The sequence below is a fragment of the Neophocaena asiaeorientalis genome, unplaced genomic scaffold (genome assembly GCF_003031525.2).
Source record: "Neophocaena asiaeorientalis asiaeorientalis breed wild unplaced genomic scaffold, Neophocaena_asiaeorientalis_V1.1 scaffold46, whole genome shotgun sequence".
NCBI classification, from domain to species: domain Eukaryota; kingdom Metazoa; phylum Chordata; class Mammalia; order Artiodactyla; family Phocoenidae; genus Neophocaena; species Neophocaena asiaeorientalis.
The window spans coordinates 10460996-10476094 of NW_020175393.1; the positions used below are offsets into that span (position 1 = coordinate 10460996).

Genomic DNA, 15099 nt, shown 5'->3' on the forward strand with positions numbered 1-15099 from the left:
AGGGCCTGCGTCACGGTCGGGGAGCGGTCTCTGGCCCCCAGCCCCTGGAAACCACAGCCTTCCAGCGGTCAGCACAGAACACCTTGGGAAGAGTGTTTAAGCCCATGGAAGACCTGAGCTGAGGGGGGATGGCAGGACAAGACTCCCGCAAACCTCAACAGGAGGGAGGTGGGAGCGGGGCTGGAGCAGGGCAGCTGGTGCCCTGTAGACCCGTGAAAGGATGGACGCACGTTCTGCTAAGGGCAGGGGAAGAAGTGAGCCCGACCCTAGACAGCGAGTGCCCTTCAAAGCTAGAGGGCAGCTTTGGTCAAGCTGCCCTGGTCAGAGCGAAGGCCGTGCCCTGAGCAGGTGGTGCCAGGCTGAGAATGGCAATCCCGCCCTTCCTTTCCCTAAGGACAGGGGTCTCTTCCTCCCCCAGCCTTCGGGAAGCAGCCCAGAAAGCAGAGGAATTAAGACTTCGCTGAGTAGCTGCAGCTGGGGAGACACCCGCCCCTGGCAAAGCAGGCCCCGGTGCAGGCAATTCCTCCTCCGTGGCCAGCGTCAGCCGCTGCAGGAGAGCAGGTCAGCCAGAGCCTGCCGGCCCTTCCAGAGGGCCCGGTGAAGAGGGCTGCCAGCTCCTAAAATACCCAGAGGGACCTCGAATCAGCCTTTAATCAGAGCAGCACTGGGGAGCGGTGCACGCCCCGACCAGGAAGACGGAAAAAGAAGAGCCTTCGCTTCCCAGCAGTCAAGGCTGAGCTGGTGAGGCTCCAAGTGAACCCACTGAATTCGGGAAAACCAGATTATTATCCTCTAGACTCACAGCTAGTGAGAATCAGCTCGAGATGGCAAGGACTCATCAACCACAAAAGTAAGACCCCCGGACATTGTGGGAAGACCCCTGCGGCGAAGTCATAGGCTCTGGCTTTGAGACCAGCTTGATCATCTGTTAGTTGCAGAAAAATCACATTACCTCTGAAACTCGGTGTCCTCAGGTAAAACACGGGACCAGTGGCCGCCAAACCGTGAGGAACACCAAGAGTGCACGTACACACAAATGCTTTCAAAATAGACACCGAGTGCTATTCCAATTTAAGAGATTACTTACATCCAGCTACCTACTTGACACCTCTTGGACATCTCAGAGGTGCCTCCATTCAGACGCCATTCAGCTACTCACCCTCCCCCACCCTCGGGCCTCTCCCAGAGCACCCAGCTCGGTGTTCTGCAAGACCAACCATCCAGGCGCGGAAGCTGGACACCTGAGACACATTCTTGGCCCTTCCCCACCATCCTAACGCATTGCCAAGCCCAGTCAACTGCACCCGCTAAAGGCTTCTGCTCCCCTCCTTCACCACCGCCCTAGGCCAGCAGGTCATCATCATGCAAAGCCTACACTCGTCCACTCCGGACCCCCTCAGCCCCACTCCACAGTCGATCCAACCGTATCTCCCCTCCCACCACCCTGACCCTCCTTGCTGAATACCCTCCAACAGCGTCCCAACGCCCTCAGGATAAGGAAGGCTTCCCAGGCTTGGCTGGCCCTGCCTCTCCAGCCCCATCCCACACCACAATTCCTCCTGCTCGCCCTGCTCTAGCCACATCGGCTTTTCCTTTGAGTCCCTGGGACTCACCCCATTCCCTTCTGCCACAGGGTTTTTGCATATGCTCTTCCCTCTGCCTGGAACACTTTCCCCTATCCTATCACCTAGCTAATGCCTGTCCATTTATTTTTACCAAGGTGTACGGTACAGTGCACTGAAGTATACAGCTCAATAATTATTTAGATGTATACACTCACGTGACTCCCACCCAGATCTAGATTTAGAACGTTTCCAACACCCGTAAGTTTCCCTTGTGACCTTTGTGGTCTATGCTCTTCCCCACGCCCCCCCCAGGTAGCCACTATTCTGACTTCTATCACAATGCCTATTCATTCTTCAAAAGGCAGACCATGCAAACTTTTCTCAGGGAAGCCGCCTCCTGTCCCATGGAAAAAGTCTAACCTCTCCATCGGAGGCACTTGTTACACTTGGGGATCCGCATGTGTTGGAGTCATTAGGTGATCTGTGTCAATCTGCCCAGGAGAGCATGGACATGTACTTATCCTCACCTCTCTTTCCCAGCGCTGGCAGCTGCAGAGCGATGATGACAGAAAACAGCTGATGCCTATCAAGTGCTTATTATCACCAGGTACTCATAGGCACGAACTCATTTCTTACATCCACCCTATCAAGCAGGTACCATTATCATGTACCCATTTTACAGGTGAGGAAACAGAAGGTGTAAGAAGCAAAATAACCTGCCCAAAGGCATTACGTGTAAGTGGTGGAGTCAGGATTGGAACCCAGGCAGTCTGGCTACAGAGCATGTGCTTAATCATCAAGCAACTCTGCCTCTCAGAGGCCACTGGAATGTCTAATGAGAAGTGCCCAGGACAGTGTGAATGAATAAAGGAGTGACTTTAGAAATGAGTTGATGAGATTCCATTTAAAGAAACTAAGGGAGCGCCCCAGAAACTCCCCAAGGAGACCAACAAACAAATGGGAGGTAAACTGTCACTGAATCCCCTGCACAGGCCCACGATTTGGTGCTCTGCAAACACCAGAGCCAGTGCATTTCCCCAGGAGTCAAGGCAGGAAGCTGTCTGCTCTGGGCACAGAGAAGCAGCTGGTGCCTAGCACAGGGCACCCCATGGTGGAGGAAGGATCACGGTGCAGGTTCTCTCGGAGGCTGGAGGCCACGCTGTGCTGGAGGAAACGGTCCCCCGGCTCCATTCACGCTTACCCAGCAACCCAGTCACCTTCATACCCATTCAGCACCTCCGGCCCTCTGACACAGGAAGATGACACTCTGGAAGGCAAATAAGCAGTTTGCCTGGCTAGAAAGTGATATTCCATTGCATATCTACAAACTGGCATTTGGCGTGTACCCCAGTTTTCCAGAGCCTGATAATCCTGGGTGAGTTCACAGGCTATTGCAGGCAAAGACCACCACGTCACGGGGCACCTTTTAACTGTTTCAGTACCGTTGACCCCATGGCCACACCCAGAAAGCTCAGGAAGAAACGTACAGGAAATCATTTATTTTCTCACAGCACACTGCGCCCCGGGCTCCCTCTCAGCAGAGGCACAGCTCTCAGAACGGCTCCATCCATGAGCCCCCAGGCAGCCGGTGCCTGGGCTCTGTTCACACAAAGTTCTGGGCGATGGCCAGCACCTTGGAAAACTCGCCTTCCCTCTGGCGTAGGCTGCTGGGGATGGGTGTCTTGATTCGGGTCCCCACAGGGTTCCCGTTGTCCTCGATGAGGACCACGTTGTTAGAGTCGAACCTGGGGGTCATCCTGGGACCAGGCATACGATGCCCCACAATAAGTGCCTTTTTCTTCTGCCCCTTGATGGCCAGCAGGATCCGGTCGCCCACTTTGCCCACCCCGTTCTTGTTATAGACGTGGATGCAGCGAGGAGGGCGATGGTACGGGGTGTTTCCCAGGGCACTGTTGTCCACCACACGCACCCGCGTCATCTTCTGAATCGCACCAAGGCTCCCAGTGGTGCTGGCGGAAGAGGAAAAGAGTCTGAGGTCTGCATCTCTGCTGGGCAGGGCGCAGAGGCTCTGCCAGACCAGGCTTGGCAGCGTGCACATTGGCAGGGCCCTGACAGAGGTGGCGCCTGGGAAGGCTTCTCTGTGCCCAAGGCAGTGCCCTCACAGTTCTTCACAGCTTCTGCTGCCAGGTCAGGACCTCGATCTGGATGGGTTTTAAAGAGGACCTGATATTCTGTTACAACAAACTGCATGGCAGACTTAACTTAAAGCCTTCGGTTTCCAAAAGGCCTCTGAGGATTAAGGGAATACCTTATGGGCCAGGCCTCGCCCACTGCCTAGCCTGCAAAACCTGCTCCCCCAGAATACGCTGATTACCAAATGTCCCATCTACATGTCGCTGAGAACCAGAAGGTACAAGTGAGTGTGTCTGCTAAGGGAGTCCTTTGACACAACATAGCAGAAACTGAAAATAAGTCAAGGTAACAATCTTTTGTTTTAATGTATTTTTCCCCACTATAAAGCATACCTATTAAAGGCAAATAAGCTATTATTAAGCCATCTGATGACAGTGGGAATTCTAGTTTGCTGCCACTAGGACCCTAGTGCTGGTGTTCTCCCGGGTGACCCGGCGTCCTCTTCTCTCATTCCACATGCCTACCCTGGGCAAGGTTCTCTATCCCCATTGTTTCCAGCTAGTAAATTCCATCTCCAGCCCCACTTCTCTCCTATCCTCCAGTCCTATATTTCCACTCCAACTCCTCACGTGTCCTGCGGATGCTGCAAACTCAGTAGGTCCTACAGTGACTTCATCACCTCCCCCTGCAAACCTCCTCCCACTGCTGTGTTTCCAGCTTCTCCAGAAAATTCAGCTCCTGAGCCATAAACCTCTCTCCATCACCATCCACTGGCTACCCCGTTCTACTGACACCGCTCCTAAACACCTCTGTCCTCTCCCTCCACCCCCGTCGACACCTCCTTCATCCAGCAGCTCACTCTCTTACACCAAGACTATTCCGTTAGTGTCCTAACCAGCTCCCTGCACACCTCACTCTGCCAACCAAGAGCTCTTTTCAAAATATAAAATGGAGGCCACTCCCCTGCTCAGGACTGGTCAGTGGTTCCCCCACTGTATACACTGTCAACAACCTGGCCTCTATGTACCTGCCTTCTGAGGTCCTCTATCCTGCCACTCACACATTCACTCTGAGCCCCGATGGCCGGGAATCCCTGGAGCTCTCCAAGCGTGCCAGGCCTCTTGGCCCTCCCTGGGGGCCTGGACAGGACCTGCCCCCATGTGCCTTCTGGGAAGGCAGCTGCTATCCTCCTCTTTTCCTCCTCCTCCTCCGTTAGCAGCCCCTGCCTCGGGCCTTCCAAAGAACTGTACAAGCCTCTATTATTATACTGGCCACATTTTCTTAGAGTTATTTGTTTCCAACTTTGCTCCCATGGCCAACTGTGAGAACTCTTCCAGGGCAGGAAGCAATTCTTATTCATCTCTCTATGACCAACCCTGGGCACAGGGCTCGGTAAACACTTGCAGAACGAGTGCACGAACAAGGCCAAAAGGCATGTTTGCCAACAGGAATGCAACCTGTGCTCTCCGCCCTGGCTTAGCATCTAAATGGGGAGGGGAGAGGTTGTCAAACTTCCATCATGCTTGAGTTTATGGTAATAAGTATGTGATTTAAAAAATATATATATATATATATTCCATTTTTAAGAGAGAAGGGTTTCCCCCCTTTTGTTTATATGTTTTTTTAAAAGTGAAATATTATAGTTGATTTACAATGTTCTGCTAGTTTCAGGTGTATAGCAATGTGACTAAGAATGAGTATATATACTCATATATATCTAAAGTATATATATACTTTAGATATATATAAAATGTATATATATCCATATAAATGCATATAGAGAGTATATCTATGTATATATATACATATATATGTATATAGAGAGTATATATACACATATATGTATATAGAGAGAATATATATGTGTATATATGTGTGTGTGTATATACAAAGTGTATATAAAATGTATATATATACATTTTCTTAAAAGAGAAGGTTTTAATGCACTGGAGGAATGATAGGGTTGAAAGACATCAGATTCACTATAAGAGTCTGGCAAGGATGGAGGTTTCATCATTCTCCATATCCACTCCCAATCCCATCCTCAACAGCAATATCACCTCCTTACCTATCCCCCTCACCTGGCCCGACCAAACCCCAGTTCCATCTATGCCTTTGGATTTCCCTGACCCCAAGCCCACCTCCCTGAGTTTCCACTCCCACTCTAGTCACCAATACCCCACCCTGACAGGAGGCTTACTCAAAGACACAGCTTTAAGAACTTAATAGGAAAAGTTACCTGAAACAGCGTTGGCTCAGTGCTCTGCTCACGTGGGCAAAGGGGCCCCAGAGCCCAGTAAAGAAAGCCATGGGATCCCAAGATGGCAAATCCTGCAGGGAAAAAGGGGGGAAAAGGATTTATTTCTAAGTCTATGTCCACACTCAGAGCCAGTAGTTTTTGGTGTTTGGTGTTTTTGTTTTTTTTTTTAAGACTTTTGGGGACTTGTGTGGGAGATGGCACTTCGAGCAAAAGATCATTAGTCACTAAATATAAATCTTAGTGGTTAAAAGATACGCAGATGATTAGATGGAACTCCAGCTGCAATTTTGCTGATTCATATTCTAACTGGGGTCAGAGAGCTGGAATGGCCCACCACAGTTCTCGCTGTAGGTTACACAACAGCACAGAGAATGCCTTCATAATTATATCACCTCCACAGCACGAATCCTCTGGGACACACCCAGGCAGGAAGCACTTCCCACATCCTCCACAGAGGAAAACCTGCACACTGGCCCCTTGTTGACACTCGTGTGCCTCCTGAAACCAGAACTTTTACTCCCTGGAGGAAAGCAGATTATCTGAGCAGCTGCCCACGTTGTCTGTCACCACATCACCTTTCCCCCAAATGTAAAAACCAGAACACCTAGACAGCTCAAGGTTAGCAAAGTAGTGCCAAAGGATGCCCTTGCCAAGTCACTGACCAAGGCCTCTATTTGGGTCGGTCTCCCAAATGATAACGTAACACAGAAAAACTACCTACTCGCTGTACAGCAGAAACTAACACAATATTATAAAGCAACTATACCCCAATTAAAAAAAAAAAAAGAAAGAAAAACTACCTACCCTACACTGCAGCTGAAAGTGGGCTTTGGGAGAGCAAGCTGGAGACAAAAGAGCAAACACCAACCCAACACTGGTGACTGCAGCTTGCAGAACCTCAACCCTGTGCTCCCTAGCACCAACCTATATGGCCATCCCCAGGTTCCTGAAACACCTGGGCACCAGTGAGGGGAATATTTAAGAAAAACCTACAGCCAGCTGGGAATTCCAGCTGCAAGACATGCCTGTTTTCCACCCACATGTTTGGCTACAGAGGGCCTCATTCAAGAGCTCTGCTGAGAAAGCCTCTACCACTGTAGTATTTACACACAGCTTTGCCTTGCATAAGTTCAAAGCACCTTAGATAAGAGTTTATTTAATAATGGTGGGGGAAAACTCACTATTTACTTTCACAGAAATACCTAAACACTCCAGAAATGCTTATTAACTACAATTTAGCCTCAAACCTCAAACTTATTCGCCAGTGTTTTCCTTAAGACAACCCAGGAAGCGTTGGCCAAAATGTAAATAGGATCAGAAACATATGCAAAAGAAGGCGGCCTACTTACAGAACTACTAACATCTGACACACAGAATCAAAGACTATCAGATGAGGCCAGCTTTACCTTCACAGCCTGGTAGCCCTGGAGAAGGAGCTCTGAGCTTCGGCTTCCCCATCTGTAACATGGGGTTTCCCCACCTGTAACACCTATTCACAAGACGGTCCTGAGGTAAGCCATGCAAAGCACAGGGCATGATGCCCGCACTCAATACACCCTCAATACCTATTAGCCCTCTCCATCATCATCGTCATCACATCACGTCCCGTTTCGAAGATCAGGAAACTGAGATACAGAGAGAGGAAGGGACTTGCATAAAGCCCCATAATTAGCCAAGGGCAGAAGCAGAACCAGAAGTGGACTCAGCTTAGGTCCAAGGGTCTTCCCTCCACACCCTACGGCCTCACTCTGCCGTAAAAAGCCCACTTCACACAGGAACTCAGGGTGAGAAGCAGCTTTGAGGGTCACCTGGTCTTTTTCTGCTTTCTTTCTTTATGAAAATGTATCGACTAGTTATAATGTGTCTAAGTGCTTTACATTATCGTCTCATTTAAGCCTCACAAAAACTACGAAATGGACACTATCATTAGCCCCATTTTATACAGGAGGAAATGAGGCCTAGAGAGGTTAGATCATCTGCCCAAGTCGCACAGCTAGGAGTGACAAAGCTGAAATCTGAACCCCAGAAGTCGGCTTCCTGAACCCACCCTCTGAATCAGCACAGTTAACATGGTAACTTTAACTTAAATATTAATATTTTTCCAACTGTTAGATCATCCTTGTTCCATCAAGAATACTGATGTCACATGAACATTTTACTCAGACCTAACTCAGTGCTTGCTGAATCAACTGAAATGCAGACAAACACCAGGTGAAAGTCATTCACTTTCATCCAATTTAGGTTTTGAATACAATTTGAAGTGTAGGTGGCAAGAAGAGCTCCACACTCTGAGCAATAATGGAAAATTGGCTTTAAAAAAACGGAATAAAAAAAGTAGCTCTGAAAAGCAGTCCTTCTGGTCCAGGCTGCAGTTACGTCCAATCTCAGCCAAGCCTTCCCATCTGATGCTGGCGGGCCCCTACTCTCACTCCCTGGGAGAAAAGAGGCTCCTCGGCTCCTCCAAAGAACCCTCAAGGTTAGTCCAGCGCCACCCACATTCCTTCTCCTGAGAATTGCAACATCCAGCCTCTCCACACTGCATCGCTTCCTCCAGAGCATTTACGTGAGTCCAAGAAGTGCAGAAGTGCCTGGAGGCTTCCCAGAACTTTCCCAACTTGGGCATAACAAACCCCACCATTCAAGGCACCTCCCTAAAATCTACAGGCCAGCCTGTGCACAAACCACACCCAGGCCCCCTCTCTCTGCCTTGCTGAGAAGCCACCACCACAACCTGGGTCCACCTCTGCCCAACCAAACTGCTCTGGCCCCAAACACACCTCCTGCGAGCAGCTCTGTGTAAGGCTACAGCATCTGCTGTCACCCCTCCTGCACACCAAGGACATCCGGGCGTCCTGTGCCAAAGGAACTCTCACTGTTCCAATGTTCACTATCCAAACTCAGACATGGAATAACTCTGGATTTTTATTTTATTTTTTTATTTCTGGAGATGAGGCTGATAGCCCTTAACATTCTAGTTCTTGCTACTCAATATCCACAGTAACCACAGAGATCTTGACAACATGGCATCTGAACTCACTATAGGAGCTCAGGAATCACACAGACTCCAGATTACCTGTACTACCCTCAAACACAAAAGTAATACATTCACGGCTGCAGGGAGCACCTCCATTTTCACAAGAAAAGACCAAATTCAAAGACTTTTCACTAGCTCTTTGGTGGATCTGATAGTGACCTCCAGACCCAAAGGACTTAAAGACATCAAATGGACAGCAGTAAGCATTCCTATGAACTTGAAAGCATAAAAGAAGCAAATATACTTGTATATTTGTATACAAAAAAAGTCTGTGGTCCCCTCCACTGTCACCCCTGCAAAAGATCCCAGCAGGTCCTGACAGAGTGGGAGTACAATAAATACTTGTTGAATAAAATAAATGAGGTAGCCAACAGAAAGACAGATTCCCCCACCCACGGCTCGACACAGGGAAATCCAGACACTGTAGAGATCTCATCCATATATCGGGAACCAGCACATCACATGCAAACATGCTTTAGGAGAACCATGGTGCTAGTCATGAGAGGATTAGCTCATGCTATGTCTACAGGCCCCTGGAATCATCTCCTCGGTCTGGTGCTTACACGGCCCACTGTGAAAAAACACCATTGCACCACTAAACAACTGCTCAGATCAGGTAAGAGTAATGAGGGCTGCAATTTATTTCAAAGCAACTGACTGACCTTGATGTTATTTCCTAGGATAAATCCATCCTGTAGACATAGGCCCTGATTCACTTCAAATCAGTCTGTATAGAGTGCTTTGTCTTACAAGCAATGTTATTCCGAGTCCTGTGTTTGCACAGGAAGCTAACTCCAATGATATTTCCTCCTCTCCTCTCACTCAGAGGAGGCCAGGTATTCGGAAGACTCCAGCGCCAGAGATGGCTGTTCATGCCACTTCCTGGTCAGCACTAGTACTGCCATCCAGGTTTAGAGTGTGAATAATAACCTCTGGGGGTGGGGGGATGGGGAGGGCAAGAGAAGGAAGGCAAGAGACAGTGAGAGAGGGAGAGGGAGAGAAATCAATACAATCCAAGAGCCGTGCTTACTTCAAATCTTAGTTTAACTTTAAGATCTCCCTTCAGTTCTGGAGACCAGGGAAGACTGTAGATTTTAGGGACACACAGGTGAGTTTTTCACTTGGCATCACCTTATAGGTCCCACTGGAAGAACGTTGCTCCGTGAGAGCAGGGACCGTGCCTGTCCCGTCCAGCGCTACATGCTCAGGACCTAGAACAGTGCCTGGCACACAAATGGAGCTCACTGAGTATCTGTTAAATGTATAAAATTTATCTGCAATTGCAATTCATCCTCCAGCTCCAGAGAGGCTCCGTGCTGGTGGGTTGGTGGTCTTTCTTGTGCCCTTCACCCAGGCTCCCAGTAACTTGGGGGAGCTTCCTAGACACTGAGAGCTCATTTTTAGCTAATTGTAATACATAGAGACTGAACTAGAAAAGCAAACAGAAAGAGCCTAATGCTTTGTGAAAACTTAGAAAGTACCATTACTTGAACTTTAGGAATCAGCAAAATGTTGTACTTAGTATCACAGATCCACATATATTTATACATTGTCTCTACCTGAACAGTTTCCATCTTTAGGTGCCTGGCACGTTTCATAAATTTTAAAGGCCTTTCAAGAGAAACAGGTTCTAAAGAAAAGAGACAAAACAAAAAGTTCAGCCCAACTGCAAAAGAGTGTTTAAAGGAGATTCTGTTAGTAAGTGACAGAAGTGAAAAGAAACACTAGGAGAAATCAAGTGCAAAGCCCAGCCACAAAACGGACAAACTCTGCCTAGTGTAAGGATATAAATGTCCTTAATTAAAGCAGGAAAAAGCAGAGGCCTAGCAGCTTCGAGGAAACAAAAAACAAAAGGGAACTCCCTGGACCCTCTGCCCTGTCATGCTGACAGCCCTTCCCATCTCCTGCAGGTTTCGCCCCAATCATTCTGGACCAAAAAGTACTCCTGTTTGTTGCTTAAATACTCATTACTGATTTGTCCCGGAAGCATTCTCTTTCAGGAAGTTTTGTGAATTGTTTTTTGTTTTTTTTTTTAAAACACATCTTTTGTGAGTTTTTTTAACCTCACATAAGTATACATGTTACACTTCTCAAAGTACTTTCACACGGATCACTTTCTTGGTTGATTTCATTCTTGAGCACCCAGTGGAAACAGAAAGATAAATAACAAAGAGCAACAGTTTGGGGAGGGTTGATTCCTAAGGATTTTTAACAGTTCTGAAGGTTCAATAGAGCAAGTGCCATTTCGCAGGTGAAGAAATTAAGTCAGAATTGCTAAGCGACTTGTCAGCTTGTCCTAGGAAGGGAAGAAGGGTAGAAGGCTGTTTCTACTACACCCTGCACAATACTTGCCCAGCTAAGGTGCTTCTTTAACCACTAATAGACTTCACAGAAACAAAAACACCCCACACAGTGCAAGTATTCTTTCTCCTCTCTTAAAGCTGCCACATAATCTTTTAAAACTCAGGAATTAAAAAGCTGTCTTTTCAATAGATACCTGCACCACAAACAGCACAGCCTGGGACCAACACTGAAGCTGATTCTGATACATTTGCAAAGGTGTGAGTTTTCACAGCGTTACTATCAAGAAGCAATAGCAAGCCCTCATTAGCACCATGGGCTGTTTCTACCATGGCCACCAGTGAGGACCCCGGTTCTCAATCTGGTTCACAAAGAAAAACACGTTTCCAGGGTTCTTGTCTCTATCTGTTGGTTAACTATACGTGTTTATTTACCTGTATATTTGTTTGCTCCACCTTGTTACAGATTTAAAATCGTGGTTCTTAAAAATATCTGACAGCTCTCCATTATTCAAGTTGGTTTTTCAATGTGTAGATCTTACCTATTTCTAGCTTTGCTCCCCTGCCATCCCCACCTCACAGGTGTGCAAACACCTATAGTTCCAGAAATAAGTTTATAACATTCTTGGTATGGTCTAACTCAGAAAAACGGCACAAGGCAAAGGTAAATTCTACTTAATCACGTACATATTTCTCTCCTATTAGTACCTCTACCAAGCCAGTGGCAAGGAGCCAGGTTTATAGAGATGTCAGGTGGGCTGGCAGGGGGATGGGGGTGGGATGAAAGGCCCAAAGAAAGGGTGTCTCCTCCACCCCCCCTCCCCTCCTCTCCTGCCAAGTCTGTTTCCTTGGAATCCACTACTCCAGGCCTCAGTGACTCTGTCAACCAAGGGTCATTGGTAAGAGCAAAGAGGCAAAGAAATGAACGTGTTTTAGCTTCACTCATGTAAGGGATGGTTTTTCAAGTGGGAGAACCCCTCTCTGAATTAACCAGTAGGGCCCAGGTCTGCAGCATAAACAGTTTGTTTCCCAGATTCTGACCAGGGAGAACAGTCTCACTCCCTGATTCTCAGGGCAGCACTATGGATGTCTCTTTAAGATCACTCAGTCCTGAAAGTGTTTTTCAGCTTAAAGTAGACTAGGAAAAGCACTCCCTCTTTTCTAAAGACAGATGATTTTTTTTTTTTTTAAAGTTTTCGACAAGGAGACTTTCTCACTCTGAGTTGTGTTTCACTGGTGAATAATAAGCTACCTGGCACTTTTCTTAATAAGAGAGCATATTACCTGACCCAGAACAACATTTCTGGGATCTGAATCATAGCCCTCTCCTACAAGCTGGTTGTCATGGCTAACACACATGTAAAATCACACCAGGGTGAACCAGAACAACCCACTGGCCTCTAAAAAAGGATCAATCGTAACCTGATTTTTGAGACCCTCCCAAGTTCCCACATGGCCATAAAAACTATCCAAGTAATGAAAAGAACAGGAAAATCCATCTTATGTGGGTCCAGGTGTCATAATCCCCCAAGACGGGAGTGGGGTAAGACAGGCTTCAAAGGACTCTTGCATCATGTAAGATTGTAGATGATGAGGAGAGTCTAAATAATTATGTTCAGTGCTCAACAGAGCACCTAAAAAAATGGACTCCAGGGAAGGTTTTTACCCTTCATATTCAGGGGCACTAATAAAACATCCTGGCCATTGTTCCTTCATGGATTCCACGGTGTACTTCATTCAGTTCTCATTTCGGTCTTTTTGAAACGTTTCCTCTTCTCTCTGTTAGTATGTGGTGACCCTAATTAGGCACAGGCAGAAATAGATCTGGAATCCACCACATGTTAACACACCTAACTGCATTATTAAAAAGATCCTCAGGGGTCTCAAACCCAGGTAACTCCGGACTCCCATTTCCATTTTCCACATATCCATTACAAGGGCTACTTGGCAATGGATCACACCAGATTTTCAACCATAAAATCAATACAACGTGTAAAAAGTTCCATAGAAAATATACATCCAAGAAGCTCTAAGGGCAAAACGGACAATTCCATAAAAGGGAAAAGCAACAACAACACAAATAGGACAGATTCCTTTTCATCTAAATGTCTTGCTGCTACCCAAAACAGCTCCCAGAATCAAACCTACGAAGACTCCTCTCACCAGGCAGTCTACCATACACAGCTTAACCCCACCTCCCTTTCTGGCCTTCTTAGGAAGGCAACCTACTTCCTACCCCAACAAAATCCTTGCTCTTCCATTGTACGTATTTCCATGAGTGAAGGGTAAACTGTCTTCTAGCATAGTAACCTCCCTGAAAAAAGAGACCCACTCTGTTGTTTATTCTATATCCCTGGTGTGCTAACTGCATCCTCGTGGACAATTTTAAATGACTCTAAACACAGGCTGATGGAGCAAGAGCATAAACAGGAGAACACAGGAAACCAATGTGTTTCAAACTTTTCTGTGACACACAGAAACGCACTGCATAACACCTCCTAATACACTCACACACTCACACGTGTGTATACCTGAAGCAAGTGTCCAGAAACAATACTCACCCTTACTAAGTACAATGCTCTCTGATATTTTCTATTCTACTTCATTTTTTCTTAAATGATGGCCATGATCCACTAAAGTGATTTCCAATTAACTGATGGGACTCAGTTTGAATGGGAATTCAGTTTGAACTGCATCAAAACCTTACAGCTTCATTACACAAGCTACTAATGAACCCTTGAAAAAGCCAGCAGACAGCAGAGACACTGGTCAGCCACAAGAACCAGACACACCCAGGTAGGCAGTGCCCTTCCTCTGTCCAGCAGCCCAAGTTCAAGTATCTCCCCAGCTTTTCCCTAGTAACCCGAGGTGACTGGTGACTCTGTCATATGCTCTTTAGTTAACCTCTTTATAAATTGAGTCCATCAATCTCTTTGGGTAGCAAAGTTCATTTACTGCCCATGGAAAAGTTGGTATTCCATGTGCCTCTGTTATCTATTTTGTGGGTAACATACAGGAGACACACACACACACACACACACACACACACACACCTCTCCTTCCTCTCTCTCTTCCTTCCAGCCTTAATCCCTGGCAGGTGCGGCCTCTGATGAAATGAGAAACCAGGGAAACCCCTGAAGCCAGGGTAGCCACTCATAGGCATGACAGTGAAAGCGATGGACTCATTCTCCACACCACAGAAGCGCCTGACAAACGAGTCACAAAGTCATCTCAAGACCCAGATTGGGAAAGGAAAGGGAGAAACAGAGAAGTAGACAAACCCGAGCAGCCGCGCCAGAGTGACCGGCCGAGGCCACCTCGTGAGACCTAGCGGCAGCCCGCCCCAGTCCCCGGGAAGACAGGTGAGCGCAGGCCGGGGGCACGGGGGTCACAGCGGCCACCGGAGCCCTCGCCGCCCTTGGGGTATGGGAGGGAGGAGGGTCCGGGTCAGAGGACTCCTTCCCCGTCGGGACCCTCCCACTGCTCCTCCACCCCCAGAGGGCCCACGATCCTCGCACTCCGGCCCTTCCTCACCCATCCCGGAGTGTGCGCCACCCCTCCTGCGGGGAAGCAAGGGAGAGAGGAAGCAGAGAGTTAGGAGAGTGACGTCCCCTCCCCCCTCCACTCCATACCGCCTTCGCCGCCCTGGAATATCCTGCCGCGGGCCCCCACAGGCCCAGGGCCGCCTTCCCCCTACGCGGCCTCTCGCCCTGCGCCTGCGCGTCGGACCCAGCTAGGCGGACGGCGATCTGAGAGTGCGCCCGCTCCTTGCGTGTGCCGGCGTGGGGGGAGGGACCTGCGCCGCCCCGCCCCCTCATCCTCCCCCTCCCTCCTCCCGCTCCCCCT

The 15099-nt window shown here is 48.2% G+C and overlaps 2 protein-coding genes across 2 annotated transcripts in view; one reads left to right on the forward strand and one right to left on the reverse strand.

Annotated features, from left to right (window-relative positions):
• Positions 1 to 3044: 3044 nt before the first annotated feature.
• On the reverse strand, positions 3045 to 14999 carry MRPL14 (mitochondrial ribosomal protein L14). The gene is made up of 3 exons (XM_024766115.1): positions 14886 to 14999; positions 5899 to 5990; positions 3045 to 3535 (listed from the first exon to the last, which is right to left on the reverse strand). Exons 2-3 carry the CDS (start codon positions 5967 to 5969, stop codon positions 3169 to 3171), a joined length of 438 nt encoding a protein of 145 aa, XP_024621883.1. The 5' UTR covers positions 5970 to 5990; positions 14886 to 14999; the 3' UTR covers positions 3045 to 3168.
• TMEM63B (transmembrane protein 63B) overlaps positions 14352 to 15099 on the forward strand; it is a 23211-nt gene continuing 22463 nt past the window's right edge. The window contains exon 1 of the mRNA XM_024766113.1: positions 14352 to 14615. The gene's annotated coding sequence lies outside the window, so the exon portion shown is untranslated. The remainder of the gene's footprint in view (positions 14616 to 15099) is intronic.

Coding starts and splice junctions, on each gene's coding strand:
- MRPL14 (XM_024766115.1), bottom strand. CDS start 5,969: ATGGCTTTCTTTACTGGGCTCTGGGGCCCCTTTGCCCACGTGAGCAGA. Junction 3,536..5,898: donor CTGAGCCAACGCTGTTTCAG/GTAACTTTTCCT, acceptor CTCTTCCGCCAG/CACCACTGGGAGCCTTGGTG.